The sequence below is a fragment of the Trachemys scripta genome, chromosome 16, assembly GCF_013100865.1.
Source record: "Trachemys scripta elegans isolate TJP31775 chromosome 16, CAS_Tse_1.0, whole genome shotgun sequence".
NCBI lineage: Eukaryota > Metazoa > Chordata > Testudines > Emydidae > Trachemys > Trachemys scripta.
Window position 1 is genome coordinate 14,335,315 of NC_048313.1, and position 23,756 is coordinate 14,359,070.

The window sequence follows — 23,756 nt, forward strand, 5'->3', positions numbered from 1 at the left end:
GTGCCGTTTCGGTTGACTCAGCCTCTCCCGTTGCTGTTCCCTTTGTGCCCCAGTTACCTGTACTGGACGGACTGGGGTGACCACTCCCTGATCGGCAAGATCGGCATGGACGGCACCAACCGGAGCGTCATCGTAGACACCAAGATCACCTGGCCCAACGGCCTCACCCTGGACTACATCAATGGCCGGATTTACTGGGCAGATGCCCGGGAGGACTACATTGAGTTTGCCAGTCTGGACGGCTCCAACCGGCACATCGGTGAGGCCGGCCGGGAGCTGCAGCTTTCGGCCAAACACAAATGGTTTTAGCATGGGACTGGGAGCCAGGACTCCTGGGTTCTGATCCCAGCTCTGCTGCCAACTCCATCTGTGCCCTTGGGCAAATGACCTCCCTGTTGTTTCTTGCCTCAGTTTCCCTATTTGGGAACTGGGGATGAGCTGTACCTGCTGTGGGATTCACAGAGAGCCACGCTGCTGTCGCGCAAGGCAGGTGATAGTCCCCTGCTTTTTAGGAGTGCAGAGGGATAATTAACGCTGGTGTATCCAAGCTCACATATTAATATTAAAGTCTTCTTAAAATCACATCCCCTACCCACTTCCAGTCCCCGGCTCGAGTGGCCTGGCAGCTCCCAGGTTTGGGGGCTTGAACCCCGGGCTCTGCCGGTTTTGCCAAGGGGCCACGTCCTGTAGGTGACTCAGCAGCAGGTGATTGCAGTGTCTGGCCTGTAGAGGGCGCCATGTGCACACCTAGTGACGCACGGCCGCCGTGCTCCGTCCTGCACGACTGGGGGGGGTCCTTGCTGCGTCCTTGCCTGGCCTGAGCTGCCCCCTCTCCCTGCAGTGCTGAGCCAGGACATCCCGCACATCTTTGCGCTCACCCTCTTTGAGGACTACATCTACTGGACCGACTGGGAGACCAAGTCCATCAACCGAGCCCACAAGACCACCGGGGCCAACAAGTCCATGCTAATCAGCACGCTGCACCGGCCCATGGACATCCACATCTACCACGCCTACCGCCAGCCGGACGGTGAGCAGGAGGGAGCCCCGGGTGGGGGGGCCGTCACCAGGAGCTGGGTCAGCAAGGGCAGGGACCAAGGCACAAGGCTCCCTGATTTCACACCATCTCCCTGGGGGTTCTGAGGGGGGCTGGGAGCCCCGGGGGGAACCAAGGCACGAGGCTCCCTGATTTCACACTAGCTCCCTGGGGGTTCTGAGGGGGGGTGGGAGCCCCGGGGGGAACCAAGGCACGAGGCTCCCTGATTTCACACTAGCTCCCTGGGTGTTCTGAGGGCAGGGTGGGAGCCCCGGGGGACCAAGGCACGAGGCTCCCTGATTTCACACTAGCTCCCTGGGGGCTCTGAGGGGGGGGCGGGGGCCCAGCTGGCACAGTGGGGGTGAGTGCCCCAGGCTTGGCATCTGGATCCCGCCAGTGGCTCTAGTTAGAGGCGCGTCCTCGTGCCCAGCTGCCCAAATGGGGGCTGGCCGCTTGGGAAATGAGTCACCAGGTCTCCGTCTAGTCCCTGTGGCCCCCAGCCCCACATCCAGCGTCTGACCTGCTGGCCGGGCTCTCTCCAGCCCGCACACGCTCGCCTGCGGGTTCTGGAGTCCGATCGGGACCCGGCAGGTGGATCAGGATCCAGTGGGGATGGCTGGAGAGTTGCTCCCTGCCGGGTCTGCGCTCGGATCAGCACGGACCCTGCTGGCAAGACCGCTGCCCAGCTCCTCTTCCCATGGGACGCCCCGGATTGCATGGGGCCGGGGCTCACCAAGGGGTCCAGGCCCTGTGCGGAGTGGGGCTGGGATGGGGGTGAAGGCGAGACAGTGGGGGAAGAATGTGTAGGGGTGAGGGGTGACATGCGACGAGGGAGGGGGCTCACCTGCAGAGCGGGGGTCAGGAGTCAGCTGCACCCCCGGACGGTCTGACCCCAGCGCGCTCTCTCCTCTCCCCAGTCCCCAGTCACCCCTGCAAAACCAACAACGGCGGCTGTAGCAACCTGTGCCTCCTGTCCCCGGGCGGCACCCACAAGTGCGCCTGCCCCACCAACTTCTACCTGGGCGCCGACGGCAAGACCTGCGTCTCCAACTGCACGGCCAGCCAGGTAACCCGCTGCTGCCAGGCCCCGGTAGCTATCTGTAACCACAGCCAGACTCGGAGACGAGATGTTTCAAGGCCGGAGTCTCTTACTCCCGGCCCCCTGGAGATGTGGGGCTGAGGCTCCAGAGAGGGAAGATGTGGGGGAGTCTGGGTAGGCACCGCGTCATCCCAGCTTTGGGGGGGGGGGAGAGAGCGGGCATATACCCCTCTTGCTCTCAGTGCATCTCGCTGGGCAGGGGGTAGAGCAGGGAGAGAGACCCAGAGGGAAAAGCTCCCTTGGTCCTGGGGGTCGCCCCCATGCCGCTGCCCCCGGGTCCTGCCTGGAGCCGGCCTCACGGCCTCGTCTCTCTGCCGCAGTTCGTTTGCAAGAACGACAAATGCATCCCTTTCTGGTGGAAATGCGACACGGAGGACGACTGCGGGGACCGCTCGGACGAGCCCGAAGATTGCCGTGAGTGACGGGGGTGTGTGGGCGGCACAGCCAGACCCAGGCGCTGCTCCGCCCAACCCCAGGGGCTGAGCTCCCAGTCCCATCAGTGACCCCAAGGAGAGGCACAGGGGGCCCTGCCCCTGCCCGCTCGGAAGGTGGTGTGGGTTCCCCTGCTCCAGCAGCCTCCATTCCCAGCATGGCTCCCGCCAGCAGGGAATTCCAGGCCCCGACGCCACGTGCCGGGATGAAATGGGTCCTTTGCCTGTTGACGTCTCGGCGAGATCTGCCAGCCGCAGAGCCCCGCACAGCCCTTCCCTGGGGGGGGCCACAGGGAGAACCGCACTTATTAACCCCATCCCACCACCCCCAGGAACCAGGAGGTTTCTGAGTCAGGGGAGTTCGTTCCCTCCCAGCTCCACTCCCCTCACAGAGTCCTAGGGGCCACCTTGGCAAAGGCTTCAAACCCCAGCCCTGGTACTGCCTGGGGAGCAGAGAGCAGCACAGGGCCCGGCTGGGGGCGGGGTGGGACTCTGAAGCGGAGCAGAGCTGGGCCTGCCGGCCGCCTGCATAGGAAAGTGCTGGTGACTCAGCAGGGGGCGCTCTCCTCTTGGCCTGACACTGCGGGGGGCTACGCAGCTGAGTCCTTAGACTTGGTTGTTAATGAGTCCAGGTGCTTCTTGCAGTAATAGGGCATCTAATGGCCAGTGCCCTGCAGCTCCCTGAAATCTTCCTCCTGCTTTTAATTGCAGACGGGAGTCTTCTTTGCTCCCTCCCCTCACTGGCTGCATTGTGTTGCTGCGTGCTGTTAAACAGCAGCCATGTCCCACCCCAGAGGTGGCTGCATTTCAGTGAGGGGTGAAACGATTCATATCAGAATTTTGTAAACAAGTTGTGGGACAATTTCCTGCCACCTCTGCAGCCCCATTGACTCCAGTGTGAGGAGGAGTGCCTGTGTAACACGCTTCCCCACCTGGTGGGATAACAGCCTACTGCTGCTCTCGGCTAATGGCACTACTCCTTTGGCTCATGCCGTAGGGGCCTGTGCTAGTGGTGCTGACAGTCCAGGGTCCCTGCCGAGGACCCCTGGGCCAGGCAGGTTTGCCCAGTGTGCATCTCCCAGTGCTGTGGAAATGCTGGGGTTCATCCGGCACGAGGCGTCACCACCTCCCCTCTCTCTCCTCAGCTGAATTCAAGTGTCGCCCGGGACAGTTCCAGTGCTCCACCGGGATCTGCACCAACCCGGCCTTCATCTGCGACGGAGACAACGACTGCCAGGACAACTCGGACGAGGCCAACTGCGGTACGGCCCCCGGACGCCTGGGTCCCCAGCAGGGCTCCTGATTCCCAATAGTGGCAATGCAAGTCCAAGCCAGTCCCCTCACTGTGTCCCCTTTTCTGTCCAGATATCCACGTCTGCCTGCCCAGCCAGTTCAAATGCACCAACACCAACCGCTGCATCCCTGGGATCTTCCGTTGCAACGGGCAGGACAACTGCGGGGACGGCGAGGACGAGAAGGATTGTCGTGAGTGACAGGGAGTGCTGGCGGGGGGGGAAGCCTCCTGCCTGCAGGCTCTCAGTGTCGCGGGGGTGCGGAATCAATCGCCGGGGGGGGGCGGGTTTGCTTCCTCCCCCCGCTCTGCAGTCTGCAGCATGGACAGCCCTGCTCGCTGTATCCCAGCTGGAGTCGCTGCTGTTCTGATTCAGATAAAGGCTTACGCCTAATATCTAGTAGCAATGAGTTCCACAGGTTACAAAATAGCCGAACAACATTTCCTCGTGCCCGTTTGAAAGGCGCGGCCTTGTACCCATCCTCTCGTCCCCAGGGCTGACTGGGGGCGCAGTTAGCCTTGGTGTTAATTGGAAAGGGCTTGTTCCTGCTTTTGAGGCCAGAGCTAGGGAATTCTCCCCGAGCCGCCTCAGGGCCGCCCGTGTGACGTACCTGCGCTGCCCGTCTTGTCGCTGTGGGAAAAGAGGCTTGTGATTATCCCAGCCGTGAGTCAGAGGCTGCCGTGGGCATTGCTGGGTACTTTTCCCCAGGCCCCCAAGCCCGTCTGCGCTGGGGGGTGATTAAAGGCAGAGCCCCAGTTTCTGCCGCAAGGCCCCCCTTGACTCCCCTTTCCTTTGTGCCCCCTGCGCAGCGGAGGTGACCTGCGCCCCCAATCAGTTCCAGTGTGCCGTCACCAAGCGCTGCATCCCCCGTGTCTGGGTGTGCGACCGGGACAACGACTGCGTGGACGGATCAGACGAGCCCGCCAACTGCAGTAAGGAGCCGCTCCCCCGGTGCCCTCGGTGGGGGCGGGCAAAGAGGGGGGGTGCTGGCCCACGCCGACGCTAACCCCCCTCTGCCTCTTCTCCCCGACCCCCAGCACAAATGACGTGTGGTGTGGACGAGTTCCGGTGCAAGGACTCGGGCCGATGCATCCCAGCACGCTGGAAATGCGACGGGGAGGACGACTGCGGAGACAGCTCGGACGAGCCCAAGGAGGAATGTGGTGAGCTGGCGCCACAGTCGGCAGGGCCGGGGCGAGCGGCTCTTGCATCTTCTGCTACGTTAGGGGAGTGGGCTCCGCAGATCAGGGGGTCGGTCACCAGGTGTGGGGGAGCTGATTGGCTCTGAGGGGGGTCACGGCTGCCTCTCTTGTCCACCGTAGGTCTGCTCACGGCACTCCCTGCTCACCCCGGCACTCCGGCCACCTCTATTCAGCGCTCTCGCACCTCACCGGGGTGCCACCCCCGGGTTGGCAGATGAAATTGACATTGGTCTTTTTTTCCCACTTCACCCCCCACCCCACCCCCATTCCTGGCCTCTCCCCTGCTCCCCCGCCCTGCCTTTCACTGCAGACGAGCGCACCTGCGAGCCGTACCAGTTCCGCTGCAAGAACAACCGGTGCGTGCCGGGCCGCTGGCAGTGCGACTACGACAACGACTGCGGGGACAACTCGGACGAGGAGAGCTGCAGTACGTGCCACTGTCAGCCCCGCGCTGGCCCGGGGGGGGTGGATGGGGAGGGAACAGGACACTGCCTTCTCCAGCCGGAGGAAGCCTGCGGTGGATGCACGGCCCCGTGCTGAGGAGTGCGGCAAGCAGGCGTGGGCTGGTCCTGCTGCTGGGCGAGGGGAGGCTGGTTGCTGTGGGTGGAGACAGGAGTACCCTGCTGGGCTGCTCTTGGACGGGTCGATGAGCAGAGGCACATGGGGCTGCGTCAGGGGCCTGCCCTGTAAGCCCCCCAGCGCGGTCTGTGGTGTGTCCTGGAGAGAGACAGGAAGGTGATCCCAGCGCTGGGATCTGTGCACCACTTAGGAAGGGGCTTCGTTTCCGTGAGCGCAGCCTTCCCTTCCCCAGCACGGCTGCTCTTAAATCACTTCCCCAGTGTCTTGGATCGGGCTCGCTGAAGTGCGAGGTCAGAGGATCCATGCGGCACTAAATCACTTTTGGCTAAGCTGTTTGCGCGGCTGCACCAGTAAGGTGTGCTTTTAAACCGATTGAAGGTGTGTCTCCACCGGACGCAGGGATGCCTGCCTGAGCTGGAAATCACCCCTTCCGCTCCCGTGTAGACACGCCTGTGGACACCCTGATGGCAGTTCAGTTGAAGCCGATTAGGATCAGCTTGAACTGAAATCAGAGCGTCACCACACGGGTTGGCATCAAGTGAACGAAACCGATTTAACTGATCCAGTGTGAATGTGCGTAGAGACGAGGCCTCGCCCAGTCAGACTGCATAAACCGGTTCTCGGACCGCGGTCCTTGCCCCTCCAGTCTCCTTCCAGCTTTAGGATGGATTTTTTTTTTTTCGTTTTTGTTGCTCTCATGTCGTGTATTTGAGTTTGTGCCATTTCACCTCATCTTACGTTTTTCTCCATTTTCACACTGTCGTTACGGGGTGCTCAGAGGTAGGTTCCTGCCGAAATCTTCTTAATTCCATTTAAAGTGTTCAGTAAATAAATCAACCAACCAGCCTGGAGCAGAGGGGATGGGGGGCGGGTGAGAGACCGACCCGGACACTCCTTCTGAACCTCGTCAGCTGAGTCGGCTACCCCCGGGCACAGAGAGAGACAGGGTTAAAAATTACCGCATCCGGGACCCATGCATGGCTCATATTTAGCTCCAAGTTCTACCCTCGCCCCATCTGCTTCTGCAAATTGACCCAGATTGGTCTGCTCTCCCCAGCCTCAGCCCCTGTCTGCACCTCCCCTCCCACCCTCTTGATGCCTCCAGAGGGGACATGGCGCATGATCTCCCCCGGGTGGAGCAGGGGGTGGTTCCTGGTGGGTTCTGGTGGGTTCCTCCAGGCTGGCGCAGGGCCGTGGGGCCAGCAAAGCCATGCGTTGTGGGGGCGGGAGCAGATCCCCGTTCTGAGCAGGTATTGCTGTGACATTCAGAGCAGCTCTGCGCACAGTGAGGGAGTGCCAGGAGACACGTCGGGCCCCCTGTGCCAGCATACCCGTTGGCACTCTCCGCGTTCCTGGGCATCACCCCGCCAGGCCCGAGCTCTGCTGTGGGAGCCAGCAGCTCTGAGGTGCGCCCTCAGCTCTAGGAGACACAGTTTAAACACGTTCCATCTGTCCCACAGCCAGTGCATGAGCGCCGTAGCCGCTGACCGGTCAGTCTCGGCCTGTCCCTGAACGGGAGCAGCCCCTGCTCCTGGAGGTGGGGATTAGGGATGGAGCTGCCGCCGGAGGGGGTAGCTAGAGCTGGGACTGTCCCTCCTTCCCTTCCCCCTCGTCCCTCTGGGGAAGCTGGGATGATTCGGGGCCGGGGGTGGCATTTGAAGTCAATATGAGCCATGCACCTCTCTGGGCATTTCCCCGGCTCGGCTTGCTCCCCCGGCGCCGCTGAATGAGTGTCTGTGTCCGCGCCCCCCCCCCGCCCGGTTAGCTGCACCGCTCACCGGGGACACCCCGTCTTCTCTCCCCTCTGCCTCTAGCGCCCAGGCCCTGCTCAGAGAGCGAGTTCTCCTGCGCCAACGGGCGCTGCATCGCCGGCCGGTGGAAGTGTGACGGGGACCACGACTGTGCCGACGGCTCCGACGAGGTATGGACGGGGAGAGGGGGCGGCTTCCCCCCACCAGCCAGCCCTGGCCTGCCCCTCTCAGCTCTGGGGCCCAGACTGCTGCAGCTGGGGCCTCCTGCTCGTGGGTAACCGGCCTGGCACCGGGGCTGGCTGTGCGCTAGCAGCCAGGACCAGACAGGCGCCTCTTCTGCCAGAGCCCACCCCCCATTTTCGCCCTGGCGGGGTTTTCTCCCTGCCCCCGCTCACCCGCCATCTCCTCCCGCCCTGCAGAAGGACTGCACGCTGCGCTGCGACTTCGACCAGTTCCAATGCAAGAACGGGCACTGCATCCCCATGCGCTGGCGCTGCGACGCCGACGCCGACTGCATGGATGGCAGCGACGAGGAGAACTGCGGCACCGGGGGTAACAGCAGCGCGGGCGAAGGGCGCGTGCATACACACACACACACCTCCACGCCTCGCGGCCGCGTTAACCCTGGAGCCTAACGAGGGAGCCAGCCATGCTGGCATGCGACCACGTGCCCAAGCTTCACGTGCAGTCGGGCGTTTGCATTGCAGGGCCTGCCAATATAGAAGGGGCAAGAACCTGCCGCTGGGTGTCTGCCCCCCAGATCCATGGGCCTGCTGTGGCTGGATGGGGGGTGCTGCCCCTGGCCTGGGCTCCGTCTCCTGGGCTCCTTTCCAATCAGTCGGCCAAGGGGGCTCCAGCGAGCTCCTGTCCCCCTCCCCGCCCCCGTCGCGGCCCCCTCCCCACGAGCGCGGGCCCTGACGCGCCCGTCTCCCCCTCCCCGCAGTGCGCACCTGCCCCCTGGACGAGTTCCAGTGCAACAACACCCTGTGCAAGCCGCTGGCATGGAAGTGCGATGGGGAGGACGACTGTGGGGACAATTCGGACGAGAACCCCGAGGAGTGCTGTGAGTGTCCCCCGTCCCGCCTGGCCTCCTGTCCTCCCGCTCCCTGGCTAACCCGCCTCCACGCATGCTGGGGAGGGGTGCGCTGCTGGAGGGGGGTGGGGCTTCATACTGCTGGGGGCGGGGCTCTGGGAGGCGTGGCCAGACCACGTGAGGCCAAACCTGGACGGGGTGGGCGGCGCCCTGAGCTGACCCAAAGAATTCTCTGTCCCTGCTGGTGTCGTGCTCAGGGTCAGCCCGTTGCCAGCTTGGGGTGGGCAGGAAGGAATTTGATCCCTGGTCCGATCGGCAGGGATCGGGGGAGCAGAGAGTTTGGAGGTTAGCGTGGAGGGCTCCCAGAGTACTGGGTCGGGGCTGGAGCCTGGGGGCCTTTTGCCTCCCTCTGCCCCATGGGGCATGGGTCACCGGCTCTCCCACCCAGGCGATTCCCCGGCATCGCCGGGCCCTGGGGGGCCCCGGTCTCCGCCTGTGGCTCGTAGCTCTTCCAAGGGCTGAGATGTTTGAGTCGGGTTGAGACGGGGGAGGCGGGTGCCGTTAATGCCCGTACTCTGCAGCGGGGCAGGCTCTGTGAGCTGATGGCCTGGCCCCCAGGTGCTTGTGAGTGGTTCACAGAGCCCAAAGGGACAAGCCTAGGGGCGAGGCCAAGGCTGGGGGGCCAACAAGCCGGGGAAGGGGCAGAATGTCAATGTGGGGGTCACTTCTGGAGGGGGAGCAGAGGTTTTGGAGGGTCAGCCCAGGAGGGGGCACAGTCTGGGGGGAGTGGAGTGGAGTTTATGGGGCTCTGAGCCTGGGGACTTTCCAGGGAGTTCGGGGTCAGCCCCGGTTTGGAGCCAGGTTCTCCAGCCGGGCCCTGCGTTGGAGTCCGAGTCCTGGCACCTGGGCACGTTTGGGGGGGGGGGGGGGCTGAGCCAGGCAGCGGCGTCTCCGTTCACCGGCTCCGCCTGTCTGTCACCGGCGCAGTGAGGTTCCAGTGCCCGCCTGGCCGACCATTCCGCTGCAAGAACGACCGCGTGTGCCTGTGGATCGGGCGTCAGTGCGACGGCATCGACAACTGCGGGGACGGCACGGACGAGCGAGACTGCGGTGAGCAGCCCTGAGGTCACTGCCACTGCCCCGCTCTAGAGATGGGCGGAGTCAGGTCCGGGCGGGAGCCCCACCTTAGCCACGGCCACAGAGCAAGTCACGTGTAGAGCCAGGAACGGAACCCAGGAGTCCTGGCTCCCAGCCCTCCGCTCTAACCACTAGATCCCTGTCTGCTCCCAGAGCCAGGGACAGAACCCAGGAGTCCTGGCTCCCAGCCCTCTGCTGTAGTCACTAGCCCCTCCCCCTGTTCCCCATCGTATCCTTCCTGGGGCAGGGAACGTGTGTCTGTCTGTGGGGCCGAGGTCAGTGGCCCTTAGCCCCCAGGGCTGCTCCCATGCTCTGGTCTCAAGCCCTCTCCCCTGCCGGCCCCCACAGAGTTGCCCACCGCCAGGCCCAAGAGCTGCAGCCACGAGAAGAGCGAATTCCTCTGCAAGAACAAGAAATGCATCAGCTCCCTCCTGCGCTGCAACTTCTTCGACGACTGCGGGGACGGCTCGGACGAGGAGCCATGTTCCCATGGCGGTGAGTGGGGTGTAAAGCGAGTCTCTCTCACCACACGTTGTACTAGTTCACAGGCTGGATTTCCCCTCCGCCAGGGACCCCTCCCCCAGGTCAGAGTCCTTCCAGTGTTCGTTGATGTCCTGAGCAGAGAGATGGGAAAAGGAGGGGGGGCAGCGGACGTGAGGGTTGAACCTTCTCTGTGAGGAAATGTAAATTTCTTGTTTACATCTTCCTGCTGCTGAAGAACGGTTGCTGGTGATCGCTCTTTAACACCTGTCTGGAGTGCTAGTGTGTCTTTATCCCTGAAAAACTAGTTTGCATCTGCTTGTCTGAACCTTGGAACAGTTTATAACAACGATACGTAGTAGAATCTTATAGTTTCACATACAGTGTTGATACACATATTGTACCAGGACAATAATGTTCAGCATAATATGAGTTTTCAGATGATTCCTCGCAAGGTATTCTTTGTACAAAATGTATCACAGTATTGTAAAAGTGGTGACCATAATAGTACAGACCGTCACAGAGGGCAGGGCTGGGCTAACAGGGTGTTGTAGGTCAGGATTGAGGGGCACCGGCACAGCTGTTGGGGGTTGCCCAGGGCTGGGCTAACGGGGCTGCGGGTCGGGAGTGTGGGGCACCAGCAGGGCTTGGGGGAGCCCAGGGCAGGTGGAGGGAGCTCTCTCCCTCCGAGGTTTTGCTCTATCAGGGCTGGACCAGTGTTCCCAGGAGGCCTGAAATCTGTTCTCCTATTGAGGTCCCAGGTTCGCCCACAGATGCCACCGGGGCAAGGGGGAGAGGGGTGCTGGCTCCGGGGCAGCACAGCAGTTGGTACAGTCCTTGGTCCCATGGCCACGCCCTGACGAGCCGCTGGGCCCTTCGTCCCCCTTGCAGATCCCAATCTATACAGCTGCCACACCAACGTAACCATGTGCGGGGACGAGGCCAAGTGCATCCAGTCCCAGACGACCGTCTACTGCACCTGCCGCAGCGGCTTCCAGAAAGCACCTGACAAAAACACCTGCCAAGGTACCAGGCTGCTGGGTGCAGGGCTGTGCCGGGGGGAAGCCAGGACGGAGCCCGGGGCTCTGCTGGACTGCAAGAGGAACCATGCTCTCCACGGACACGGGGCAGGTTCAAGGAATGGGGGGTTGCCTGGTGGGTAGCACACTCCCAGGGCCACACCCGACGGTGGCCACCAGAGCCACTGCCTTTCCGGGTCGTTCTTCTGAAGGAGACAAGGCCAAGATTTCCCAGAATGCCCGGGGACTGTGGGGAAGAGGGGCCTGGTTTTCAGATGACAAGTGCCAGGAATAGGACCCAGGTGTCCTGAGTTCCAGTCGAGTGCTTCGCCCGCTGGACCTCGGAAGCACATTCCGTGAACGCCGCCCAGGTGGAGAGCAGCTGACTGGCACCCTGACCTTGGCCTGGCGGATGGCACTGGCAGTTCGGGCACCACGTGGCATCTCAGCACCCTCTAATCTGTTACTCACCCCTGTGCCCGGAGCTCTCCGCAGACGGCCCATCCCTGGCTCAGCCTCGTCACCCCCAAGTAGCTGCCACTGCCTCCCTGATTTGGGGAGCTGCCGTGCTGAGCACCTGGGGGGCATGATCCCTGGTGCCAGCACCAGGAGAGAGCTCCACTGCCTGGTTGGAGCTGGGGTGCTCACGAGGGTGGTGAATGCAGACACCCTTGGACCTTTGGCCTCAGCCCACCTTCCCCTGGAGCCCTGAGCTGTTATGTGCCAGCCCATGGTTACCGTGAGGGGCTGTATCGCCCGCCTCCGCGCGGCACCCTCTGCTCTCAGGTAGGACTGCCCTGGGGTGGGCCTCCTGCCCCGTCGCAGCTCCCCCAGCCCCTCACGGCCTGTCTGCCTCTGATCCCCGCCCAGACATCAACGAGTGCTCGACGTTCGGGACCTGCTCCCAGATCTGCAACAACACCAAGGGGTCCTACGTCTGCAGCTGCGCCCGCAACTTCATGAAGACCCATCACACGTGCAAGGCGGAAGGTATGGGGGGTGCGGGCGGTTTGGATACGTCTCCCTGGGACCCCAGCTCCCCCCTCTCCAGCCGTCTCAAACTCTTCCCATCCCTGCACCCCCAGCATCTGCCCCGCCCGGCGCCACGCAGGACGCGCCCCATGTCGGGAGGCCCCTGGGCTCCACCCAGCCGTGACCGCTCAGTCCCGCTGCCCAGAGCTGGCCGAGCCCGCCCCCTCCTAGCGGGCACATCCCCTGTGCCCCCTCAGTGCTGCGCTCCATTGGGCCCCCAGCCGACAGCTCTCCCCCCCGCAGGCTCCGAACAGCAGATCCTGTACATCGCCGACGACAACAAGATCCGCAGCATGTACCCCTTCAACCCCAACTCGGCCTACGAGCCGGCCTTCCAGGGCGACGAGAACGTGCGCATCGACGCCATGGACATCTACGTCAAGGGCAACAAGATCTACTGGACCAACTGGCACACGGGCAAGATCTCCTACCGCGAGCTGCCGTCGTCCGCCGCCTCCACCGCCTCCAACCGCAACCGCCGGCAGCTGGACGGGGGCGTCACCCACCTCAATGTGAGCGGGCGCTCGGGGCTCCGGGGGGCCGGGATGAGCCGGGCCAAGGTGCTAAGGCCCTGCCTCTCTCTGCCTTCCAGATCTCGGGGCTCAAGATGCCGCGGGGCATCGCCGTGGACTGGGTGGCCGGGAACGTCTACTGGACGGACTCCGGGCGTGACGTCATCGAGGTGGCGCAGATGAAGGGCGACAACCGCAAAACGCTGATCTCGGGCATGATCGACGAGCCCCACGCCATTGTGGTCGACCCGCTCCGAGGGTACGAGACGTCCCTGCCCCGTCCAGACCCCCTGTCCCACACCCTGCCCCCCCATCCAGCCCCCACGCCCCATTCCGTCCCACCCCCTGCACTCCCCCCGCTGTATCCAGCCCCCGCATCCCACCCCGTCCCACCCCCTGCACTCCCCATCCAGCCCCTGCACCGGCACACCCCAGCCTCATATCCAGCCCCCCATGGCCACCACCCTCCCCCATGGCACGTGCTCCCCATTGCCAGCTGGGGAGGCCCCCATCTTACCCCAGAGCAGTCTCAGCTCGCCCCAGTGGGTGTCTGGGTATCCACGTGGGGCTGTGGGTGGGAGGATCCCTGCTGGGCATGAGTGCACTGTGGGGCGATGGGGTAACTGCCATGGGGAGGCGCCAAGGTCCCCCCCTCGGGGCTGGTGCGGATTAACCCTTCGAGGGCCCCAGCGCGCTGCCGGCTCCATCCCTTGTCTCGGCAGCACAAACAGGCCGTTGGGGACAGTGGGGCTGCGGGCACGGGGCACTGCAGTGTTGGGGGCTGGGCTCAGAGCCCCCCGCCAGGGGCCGTGCTGCTACGCCCCTCCCCCAGGGACCCACTCCGCCAAGGCCTTTCCTCCCTTCATAGGACCATGTACTGGTCCGACTGGGGCAACCACCCCAAGATCGAGAAGGCCGCGATGGACGGGACCATGAGGGAGACGCTGGTGCAGGACAACATCCAGTGGCCGACAGGTGAGCAGGGCCGGGCACGGCGGGCGGGGCAGGGGATCCCCCGGCACCCAGCAAGGGTTCAGGCAGATAGCGGGCTCTGGAGTGAGGGCACCAGGCCAGGACTTCTGGGTTCTCTTCCCAGCTCTGCCACCGTGTGACCTGGGGTAGGTTGCTTTGTGACTCCATTTCTCTCGTCTGTAACCAATGCCCGTAAGAAGCGCTTGGGGATCTGGAGAATCTGTAGTAACACCCCACATCTGCACGATCTGTCCTCTTCCTGGGGGACCCGCAACTGGGGACTCCAGGAGGTGGGCCCTGCTGCCTTTCAGCCCGTCTGGGGGTGTCTGGCCGGCCGTGCTGCAGCCCACTTCCCAGCAGTGCCCACGACTCCCCTGCCGTGTGGAGCTGCCCGGCTGGGCTCGTAGAGGTGCTGCGGCCGACGGGATCTCAGCGCGTGTCTCCTTGCAGGCCTGGCTGTCGACTATCACAACGAGCGGCTGTACTGGGCTGACGCCAAGCTCTCCGTCATCGGCAGCATCCGTTTCAACGGCACCGACCCCGTCGTGGCTATTGATAACAAGAAAGGTGAGAGGCCGCTGCAGAGAGCCGGCTGGGCTGGGGCGGGGGAGGTCTCCTTAGGACGGGCAGCCACCCCCCACCCCCTCCCAGCACCCCGTCCTGGCTGGGGACCAGCGGCCTGGCTGAGCCGGGGCGCGGGGATCTGGCATCCGGTCTCCAGAGTGCACCATGAGACAGAGGGAACGGAGCTGTTCCTTCACTGCCCACAAGGGGTCACCAGTGAGCAGCTGCAGAAGAGCCCCGCCCCCAGAGCGCCCCCCTCTACTTAGCCAATCATGCTGCATCCCCTGTGTCCTGCCCCGTTCCAGCAGAAGGCCTGATACCGGGGTAGAGGGGCCCTTGGCCAGACACGCAGCAGGTATCCGGTTACAGCTGCGCCCTGAGCTGCAGGGCCGGCCTCTGACTCCGCGCCCCTCCCGCCCTGTCCCCCCAGGACTGAGCCACCCCTTCAGCATCGACATCTTTGAGGATTACATCTATGGCGTCACCTACATTAACAACCGCATCTTCAAGATCCACAAGTTCGGGCACGGGCCCGTCACCAACCTGACGTCTGGGCTGAACCACGCCACCGACGTGGTGCTCTACCACCAGTACAAGCAGCCGGACGGTGAGCGCCAGGGCCAGCCGAGGACCCCCCAGGGCTGCTCGGCCTCCTCCGCCCTGCCAGGAGCACGCCCTGGGTTACAGCATTGGGCCACCCCCGTCGGCCGAGCCGCAAAGGAAAGGGGGGTCACAACCACTGAACAGCCCCTCCAGTCTGAGCTGGGGCGGCCGGGGCTGCGGGACACAAGGGCGGGCACCTCCGGAGGGTGGTGCTACATGCGCTGGGACGGACGGGGGGTGCTGTGGGGCAGGGGTGCCCGGCCATGTACCTCCCTTCACCCACATACCCCTCCCCTCTCTCTCCCAGTGACCAACCCCTGCGACAGGAAGAAATGCGAGTGGCTCTGCCTTCTGAGCCCTAGTGGCCCCGTCTGCACCTGCCCCAACGGGAAGCGGCTGGACAACGGCACGTGCGTGGTGATCCCCTCGCCCACCGTCTTGCCCGTCGGTACGTGGTGCCACCCGGGGGGGGGAGGGGAGGAAGCTGCAGCAAGGCCACGCCCCCTCCAACAGGCCACGCCTCCTGAGCACAGCCAGGGGTTGCTGCCCAAGTGGGGGCGCCACTGGGTGGACAGTGCGTCTCCCAGGGTCACCACGTTCCCACTGGCACTGTAAGGGTTAAGAGTCCCCCCGGCCCAGTCCAGGGCATTGCTGGTCCACCCAGAGCTGTGTGCCCACCGGGCACGGTGCCAGCCCCTCCGCCGGCAGCCTGTCCTCACTCACCCCTCTCCCACGCTCTCCAGTCCCGACCGGCGACACCTGCGACCTGGTCTGCCTCAACGGGGGCAGCTGCTTCCTGAACGCCCGCAAGCAGGCCAAGTGCCGCTGCCAGCCGCGCTACAACGGCGAGAAGTGCCAGCTGGACCAGTGCTGGGAGTACTGCCAGAACGGGGGCACCTGCGCCGCCTCCCCGTCAGGTATGGGGCACTGCCAGCCAGGGCAGGGGAGATGGGCCCTGGCTTTGATCCCACAGGGCTGGAGGGGCCGGTTGGTGTGGCTGGGAGCTGTGGGTGCTCAGAGATACGGGGCTGGCTGGGCCGTGCCCCTGAGCCCCCGCACCAGCGTGGGAGGCAGGACCGGGGCAGATCCGGCTGCCCTCGGTGCCCGGAGCTGGGCGGAGGGTCCGAAGCCCTGAGGCTCCAGTATCAGCGTCCTAACGAGCGAATCCCGCGGCCCCGTCCCGCTGACGCCTTGGCCCCCTTCCCAGGGATGCCGACGTGCCGCTGCCCCACCGGCTTCACCGGGCCCCGGTGCAACCAGCAGGTGTGCGCCGAATACTGCCTGAACAACGGCAGCTGCAGCGTCAACCTGGGCAACCAGCCCAACTGCCGCTGCCCGGCCGGCTTCCTCGGCGACCGCTGCCAGTTCCGTGAGTGGGGCGAGCTGGACGCCTGGGTCTCTCCCCAGCCGGGAGCGGGTGGGGTGCAGTGGTCAGAGCTGGGGGGGGGGAGTTGGGAGCCAGGACTCCTGGGTTCTCTCCCCAGAGCTGGAAGGGGAGTGGGGTGTAGTGGTCGGTCAGAGCAGGGTGGGGTTGAGAGCCAGGACTCCTGGGTTCTCTCCCCAGCTGGGCGGGGAGTGTGGCCGAGTGGTCAGAGAGAGGGATGGGGTTGGGTGCCAGGACTCCTGGGTTCTCTCCCCAGCTGGGAGGGAAGTAGTCAGAGAGGTAGGTGGGGTTGGGAACCAGGACTCCGGGTTCTCTCCCCAGAGCTGGGAGAGGACTGGGGCTGAGTGGTCGGTCAGAGGGAGGGGTGGGGTTGGGAACCAGGACTCCTGGGTTCTCTCCCCAGCTGGGAGGGGAGTGGGGTCTAGTGGTCAGTCAGAGAGGGAGGGTGGGATTGGGAGCCAGGACTCCTGGGTTCTCTCCCCAGCTGGGAGAGGAGTGGGGTCTAGTGGTCAGTCAGAGAGGGAGGGTGGGGTTGGGAGCCAGGACTCCTGGGTTCTCTCCCCAGCTGGGAGAGGAGTGGGGTCTAGTGGTCAGTCAGAGAGGGAGGGTGGGGTTGGGAGCCAGGAATCCTGGGTTCTCTCCCCAGCTAGGATGGGCCCTGCTGCTCCCGCCACTCCTCTCTCCCACCGCCCACCCTGTCCCCCGCAGGCCAGTGCTTCGACTACTGTGAGAACGAGGGCGTGTGCCAGCTGGCGGCCGGCGGCGCCAAGCAGTGCCGGTGCCTGCCGCAGTACGAGGGTGCCCGCTGCCAGGTCAGCAAGTGCTCCCGCTGCCAGGAGGGCAAGTGCAACATCAACAGGCAGAGCGGCGAGGTCACCTGCACGTAGGTGTCCGCGGGGCTGGTGTGGCCAGCACGGCTCCTGGGCAGCTCAGCCCTCGGGCCCAGACGCTGCGTGCCAGGCACGCCCGGCGTCCAGGGGCAGCTGAGCCTGCCTGGGGGGGAACGGGGCACTGTGATGGGGGCGGCGCTAGGGGAACAGAGGCACCAAGCTGCTGTGCCCAGATCAGCGCCCTGGTGATCGGGGGGCGTGGAGGGGGGCTGGCTCTGTGCCCTGCCAGCCCCCCCGGCGAGCCCTGGCGCCCAGCTCCCTGGCTGCAGACGTGCTAGGGGGAGCAGCGTCAGTGGGCTGGGCACCTGGAGGATTCAGGGGGTGTGCGCTGACCATGCCCATCTCTGCCCCACAGCTGAGGGGGGCAGTGCGGGGGTGCATGCGCTGACCCCACCCTGACTCTGCCCCACAGCTCAGGGGATGGGGGGCTAGGGCAGTGGTGGGCATGCAGAGGGTTCGGGGTGCATGCGCTGACCCCCCCGTCTCTGCCCTACAGCTGGGGGGGGCAGTGGGGGGACATGAGGATGGTTTCGGGTGCATGCCCTGACCCTGACCCTGCCCCGTCTTTGCCCTACAGCTGCCCGAATGGCAAGATGGCACCGAGCTGCCTGACCTGCGACAACTACTGCCTGAACGGGGGCACCTGCACCATGAACGGCAGGACGCAGATGCCGGAATGCCAGTAAGCACTGCCCGGCCCGCAGCATGGGGGTGACGGGGCCGTAGGGCGGCTCTGCCGGCCGGGCACTTCCATGGCAGACACGTGCCCATGGCAAAGCCCCCACGCAGGGCCCAGCTCAGCCCCCCGTCCTGCCAAGAGCCGCCCGAGCGGGCACTGCCAGGATGTGCCCCCTGCTCCAAAACTCAGCAGAGCCCCCGAGGAACGGGGGGTGTGTCCCCCCCCCCCCCACAGCGGAGGAGGCACGAGTGGCAGGGACATCTGCTCTGCGAGCCCCCCGGTCCAGACGCTCTCCGTGCTCCCCCGCCCGCTCCCTCCCTGATCCACGTGCCCCCGCCCCGTGTGCCCCCCATTCCTGCGCCCCGCTCCCCTCTAACCTGCACTTGGCCTCCCGCCCCGCCAGGTGCGCGACGGATCTGACGGGGCTGCGGTGTGAGGACTTTGGGGTCAGCGAACAGCAGAGCAGCCGTATGTATATGGGGGGGGCATTTCCCTGCCCTCCTGGGGGTCCCCGGAGGGGGCGGGGGGGGGCGTCTGCACCCACAGAGCCAGATCATCCCACTGCCCCCCCATAGAAATCTGAGTCCCTTTCAGCTGGCGAGGGGCTGAGCCCCTTCCCCCCTCCCCCCGGGGTACCTCGGCGCCAGGCCTGGATCACCCCAGACAGTGGGGAGCCCACCCCTGCCCCATCCCCGGATCGCCCCAGACAGTGGGGAGCCCACCCCCGCCCCATGAGCCGGGCCTGGGGAGGGTCGGGGCCTCCCCAGCCACGTCCTGACGTGCCGCCTGTCCCTGCTGCCCCAGGAACGGCCTCCATCGTCATCCCCATCGTATTGCTGCTTCTCATCCTGCTACTGGGCCTGGCGGTCTTCTGGTACAAGCGGCGGGTTAAAGGGTGAGTCGTGGGCCGGGGAGGGGGAGGGGGGACCTGGCACTGGGCCGGGGGGGGAGGGGTTACCGGGCTGGGGGGCGGGTTGGGGGTTCCTGGCCCTGGGCCGGGGGGGGAGGGGTTACCGGGCTGGGGGGCGGGTTGGGGATTCCTGGCCCTGGGCCGGGGGCTGAGATTCTAGTCAGAGGGTCACCTGGCTGTGGGCCCTGCCCCTGTGATATCAATGGCCCTCTCCCTGCAGCATGGGGATCCCCAAGCCCTTTGCCCCACACACTGCCCCCCCTCCCGGCAGGCACCTGCCTCTGCCCCCCATGCCCAGCGCTGACCCTGTGCTCACCCCGTGCTCCCCAGCGCCAAAGGCTTCCAGCACCAGCGGATGACGAACGGCGCCATGAACGTGGAGATCGGGAACCCCACCTACAAGATGTACGAGGGGGAGCCAGAGGACGACGTGGGGGAGCTGCTGGACGCCGACTTCGCCCTAGACCCGGACAAGGTGAGGGTGGGGGCGGGGGACGGAGCCGACCCCAGGGGAACCCTGCAGCAGGGACGCCAGAGGAGAAGGGGGGGACAGTGGGAGACCCTCCCCCCTGTGGGGACCTTCTGTTCCCCCCTCTCCTCACCCTTCGCTCTCCCCCCCCTCAGCCCACCAACTTTACCAACCCCGTCTACGCCACCCTCTACATGGGAGCCCACAACAGCCGGAACTCGCTGGCCAGCACGGACGAGAAGCGGGAGCTGCTGTCGCGGGGCACGGACGACGACCTGGCTGACCCGCTGGCATAGGGGGCAGGGATGGGGGGGGTCGGGCAACCCCCTAGCACAGGGGGCAGAGACGGGGGGGGGGGGTGCGGGGCCGCGGGGTTGGGGAAAAGAAGCCAATTAAGAGACAAGGGGGGGGGGGCGGGGGGGCGACAGACACTGTATAAATGTACAAATGAAGGATTATTACTTTTATATGTGAGCAGTATTATTACTTGTCTATTCCCCGGGCCAGGCTCCCTCCCCCACCCCCCCGCGGGACGAGCCGGCATCTCGGAGCGGGCACAGCGAGGGGTTAAAGTGGGGGGGATACCCAGCTTGTCTCCATAGCACTGGGGAGCTGGGTCCAAGGCTGTAGGGGGGAATCCCCCGCAGCATTAACCCTGCGATTGCTCCCCCCGCCCCGGAGCTGCCAGCCCCTTGTTCTAGCTGCAGTTGAACCCTGCCGCGGTTGGGTCCCGGTGGGTTCCCCCCCCCCGGGGCACCGTGTCCAGCCCCCCCCACCCTGAGCTATGAACAAATCAGTCTGGGGCCGAGGCCCCGGTGACTCGATTCCCCCCCCCGCCACCTGCCAGCAGCTGCAGGGGGAGGAGCCAGATGGAGAGCTCCTCCCCCTTGTCCTCAGCCCCACCCCTCCCGTCCCCATTCGCCATTGCAATCCTGTCCCACCAATCCGTTCCCTCGCTCCAACCTCACCAATCCCGCCCAGGCTCCCATCCAACCAATCATCTTCGTTCCCGCCTCCTGCTCCCATCCCACCAATCACCTTCCTTCCCGCGCAGGCTCTCATCCAACCAATCACCTGCCCCAGAACACTCTCTAGGTGGGATCCCCTTTTCCCTCCCCGCCCCCGGCACTGATTCCCGGGGGGGGCGCGGCTCCTTTGGGGCTAGGGGTGTTTGGGGGCCTGCACCCCTGGGCCCCACGGCTGGAGCTGGGGCCGCTGCCTGGGTCTCCCCTGCCGGGGCGGGGGGTTCCTTTCCTTTGCGCCTAGCGCCATGTTTCGTGCATGCTCCTGCGGGCGAAGGGGGGGCCCCGGGCACCGCGCTGGGCACCCCGCTCCCCAGGGGCTGCCGCCGGCCCGCCCCAGCTTCATCTCCACTCGTTTCTCCCACAGGCATTTTTTTTAAAACCGAATCAAATGACCTAGCTTTTCTAGTAGGGACGGGATACGCCTGTGGGGGGCGGGGCCCCCAGCCTTTGGCGGGGGGGGCGCCTTTTCATAACTTTTGCTGGATTACTTTACAACTAAACACAGAGATTGTTATAAATAAAATTTTTAAAAACTGAGGCCTGGTTCCTGCTCCTTGCGGGGGAGGGGGGTTAATGATCCAGCGACTCAGGAGAACTGTTACGGCAGCGCCAAGCGGTTCCACCTGGGATTGGGGCCACGTTGTCCCAGCTGCTACGGACACAGGGTGACGGCCCCTGTCCCATCACATCAGAGCCCGGTCGTGCCAAGCCAGGGCACGAGACAGCCCCCGCCCCGTCAGGCCAGAGCCCGGTCGTGCCGACCCCAGGCAGGAGACGGCCCCCGCCCCGTCAGGCCAGAGCCCGGTCGTGCCGACCCCGGGCAGGAGACGGCCCCCGCCCCGTCAGGCCAGAGCCTGGTCGTGCCGACCCCGGGCAGGGGACGGCCCCCGCCCCGTCAGGCCAGAGCCCGGTCGTGCCGACCCCGGGCAGGAGACAGCCCCCGCCCCATAGGCCAGAGCCCGGTCGTGCCGACCCTGGGCACAAGACGGCCCCCGCCCCGTCAGATCAGAGCTGGCTGGGGAAAGGGAGGCCCAGACCCGGAGTCCCCGGGCAACGCTCGGGAACTGCTCCCTACGAAGCCAGTCAGGACTCTGGTGAAGTCTCCTCTCTGAGCAGACTGGCTCCAGGGCAAGAAGCTCACACGGCTTTCACCTTCCTGGGTCTGATCCTGGAGCATTCAGCATATGCCCCTCCGTGCGCTTCCCACAGCGAGTCTGCACTGGCGGGGTCCTGGGGCAGCCAGAGGGCCCTGCCCCCCAACTCCGCAGCCAGACGCGACTCTCAGCCAGACGGTAACACAGAAGGGTTATTAGACAACAGGAACACGGTCCAAACAAAGCTTGTAGGTACAGAGAACGGGACCCCTCGGCCGGGTCCATTCTGGGGTTCGGTGAGCCAGACACCCACGTCTGCCCTCCCTTCCAGTCCCCAGGTAGCTCCAAACTCCCACCCCCGTCCAGCCCCTCCTTCTCTGGGCTTTGTCTCTTTCCCTGGCCAGGAGGTCACCTGATCTTTGTCTCCAACACCTTCAGTTGGCACCTTTGCAGAGGAGGGGCCCAGGCCATCAGTTGCCAGGAGACAGTGTGTCGGGCATTTATGTACCCTGGCCCTTTGCTCTGCAGCAACCATACACCCTTATCCCACCACCTAGATACTTAAGAACTGCATAGGGGAAACTGAGGAAAACATTAAGAACAGTCCCACTTCGTCACACTAGGGCTCTGCAACAATCACGCACCCTGATCCCACCGCCTAGACACTCGAGAAATGCACAGGGGAAACTGAGGCACCCACACAGTATTCAGAGAAAACATTAAGAACATTCCCACTTTGTCACAGGGGAGCAGGAAGCGGTGGGGGCCGGGGAAAGTAGGAGAGATGGGTCCTAGCAACTCCTGCGTGAATGCAGCTCTGGTTTAGTGATGCAAATCTGCCCTTACTTGGTACTGCCACAAGGGGGCAGCAGCTCCCCATTGTCTCTCCCTTCCCCATGGTCCCATACGGCTCCCTGCAGAGGAATCCGGCCCCATCCCAGAGGCCGAGCCCCTGAGCCAGACAAGGGTTAGCACCAAGGAGCCGAGTAAGTGTCAACCCCCTTGCCCTGTTGTTGAATATCACCTTAACTCTGCCCCACAGCACCACACCCAGGCCAGCCGCCTGCTCCCCAAACGGGTGACACCCCCCGGGCCCTGGGCACACCAGGCTGCTGAGTGTGTGTGCGTGTGCAAGTGTGCGTGCGTGCAATAGACGGGTCTGCTCCAGGCTGGTGTCTTCCCGCCCGCTGGCTCGTCGCAGCCCCTCTCCTGGCTACTAGCCAGGGTGTGCCTCTGCCCCGCCCCCACCCGTGGGCCCAGTGAACCAGGGCAGCGCGTGGCACAGCCCGAGGGGGGCGTGAAAATCGCAGCCACGTTCACCCTTGCGCCGGGAGGCGACAGGGACTCGTTCCTGCCGCGGGGTCCCTGCAGTGCCACCTCCGGGAAGGGCGGCCAGCATCGTATTCCCAAAGGGAGGGGGTTCCTTAGCGCCCCGCCCCACCCCTCCGCCCGATGTTCGTATCACGATGATTATTAACACCACCAAGCAGGACGCCCCTGTGGGCCCTGGGGGGGGGGGGTCTTCCTGCTTCTTATAGCCCTCAGCAACTCGCAAGCTTGTGCAGAGCTGAGCAAAGAAAGGACGTCCCATGTACTGAGGGCCTGTCGGCCGCCCAAGCACCAGGCGAGCCCCAGCGTGGGGAGACAGCCCCGAACCCAGCTGGGACGGATCCACAGGCCTGGTGCGCGCGCCCAGCTCTGGGGGGGGGACCCTGCAGCGCGTCAGCCCCCTTAGGGCCACACTGGCTCGTTGGGGGGAGCCCCTCGGCCTCCCCGGCTCCTGGGAGTGAACCTCGGAGCCGCCAGCCCCCTGCAGCTAGTCCAGCCGGACGGGGCACCTAGGGGAGACTTGCTAGCTCTGGAGTGACCCAGCCAGTGCGCTGAGGACACCCTTGGGTGTCATGGAGCAGAAAGTTACAGCGGGGTCACTTCAGAGCCCAGAGCTCGCTCGGACCCCCACTTGAGCCCCAGTCCGGAGTATGTCCTGCTTCCAGCGCCCTCCCTTCTCCGTCCCAGGCCCACCTGGTCACCTGGCCTATTGTTCTCCAGCTGGTCAGACCTGCTGGCTTCCCGCACACCGAGTCGCTAGGTACCAACCGGCTGGGCCATTGTCCGGCCCAGCCAGGCACACAGAGCCCTGGGTCTCTTCCCCTGCCCCCCGCCTAGCTAACCATGCACCACGTAGGGGAAACTGAGGCACGCACAGGCGTCATAGAAACTGTTATGAAAAATTCCCACTTGGTCACACAAACACAGCCCCAGAGCTCAGGCAGCCCCAGCCCCCCAGCGAGCTGCAGCACCTTGGCTCAGAGCTGTAGGGTGCTGTGGTGAAGCCTGCACCCAGAGGTGGGGGGGTCTCTCCCCGCACCCCAAGGCAGCCAGCACTGGCCCTGCTGGGGTGAGCGAGGCCTCATTGTCTCCCTCACTGGAGCTTTGTGCAAACAGCCGGACAACCCCCCGCCAGGCCAGCTCTGGGGTTACTGGCCGCTGAGGCAGGGGTTGGACTAGCCAGGTCCCTTTCAGTCCCACATGGCTCCTGCCTGACCCCCTTCGCCCCCCCCCC

General features: G+C 64.9%; 1 protein-coding gene across 1 annotated transcript in view; it reads left to right on the top strand.

The window, feature by feature from the left end:
- LRP1 (LDL receptor related protein 1) overlaps nucleotides 1-20,636 on the top strand; it is a gene marked incomplete in the record, with an annotated part of 192,333 nt that extends 171,697 nt beyond the window's left edge. Inside the window, 30 exon segments of the mRNA XM_034792604.1 lie at nucleotides 54-259; nucleotides 842-1,030; nucleotides 1,954-2,102; nucleotides 2,456-2,549; nucleotides 3,712-3,828; nucleotides 3,932-4,051; nucleotides 4,668-4,790; nucleotides 4,896-5,021; nucleotides 5,371-5,487; nucleotides 7,454-7,560; nucleotides 7,810-7,942; nucleotides 8,334-8,453; nucleotides 9,411-9,533; nucleotides 9,909-10,055; nucleotides 10,932-11,066; nucleotides 11,930-12,049; nucleotides 12,335-12,603; nucleotides 12,684-12,862; nucleotides 13,472-13,578; nucleotides 14,026-14,142; nucleotides 14,570-14,746; nucleotides 15,050-15,190; nucleotides 15,486-15,659; nucleotides 15,950-16,111; nucleotides 16,835-17,009; nucleotides 17,594-17,698; nucleotides 18,099-18,163; nucleotides 18,500-18,590; nucleotides 18,936-19,080; nucleotides 19,230-20,636. Coding sequence (XP_034648495.1) covers nucleotides 54-259; nucleotides 842-1,030; nucleotides 1,954-2,102; nucleotides 2,456-2,549; nucleotides 3,712-3,828; nucleotides 3,932-4,051; nucleotides 4,668-4,790; nucleotides 4,896-5,021; nucleotides 5,371-5,487; nucleotides 7,454-7,560; nucleotides 7,810-7,942; nucleotides 8,334-8,453; nucleotides 9,411-9,533; nucleotides 9,909-10,055; nucleotides 10,932-11,066; nucleotides 11,930-12,049; nucleotides 12,335-12,603; nucleotides 12,684-12,862; nucleotides 13,472-13,578; nucleotides 14,026-14,142; nucleotides 14,570-14,746; nucleotides 15,050-15,190; nucleotides 15,486-15,659; nucleotides 15,950-16,111; nucleotides 16,835-17,009; nucleotides 17,594-17,698; nucleotides 18,099-18,163; nucleotides 18,500-18,590; nucleotides 18,936-19,080; nucleotides 19,230-19,370 — 4,174 coding nt within the window.
- Between the last annotated feature and the right edge of the window lie 3,120 nt (nucleotides 20,637-23,756).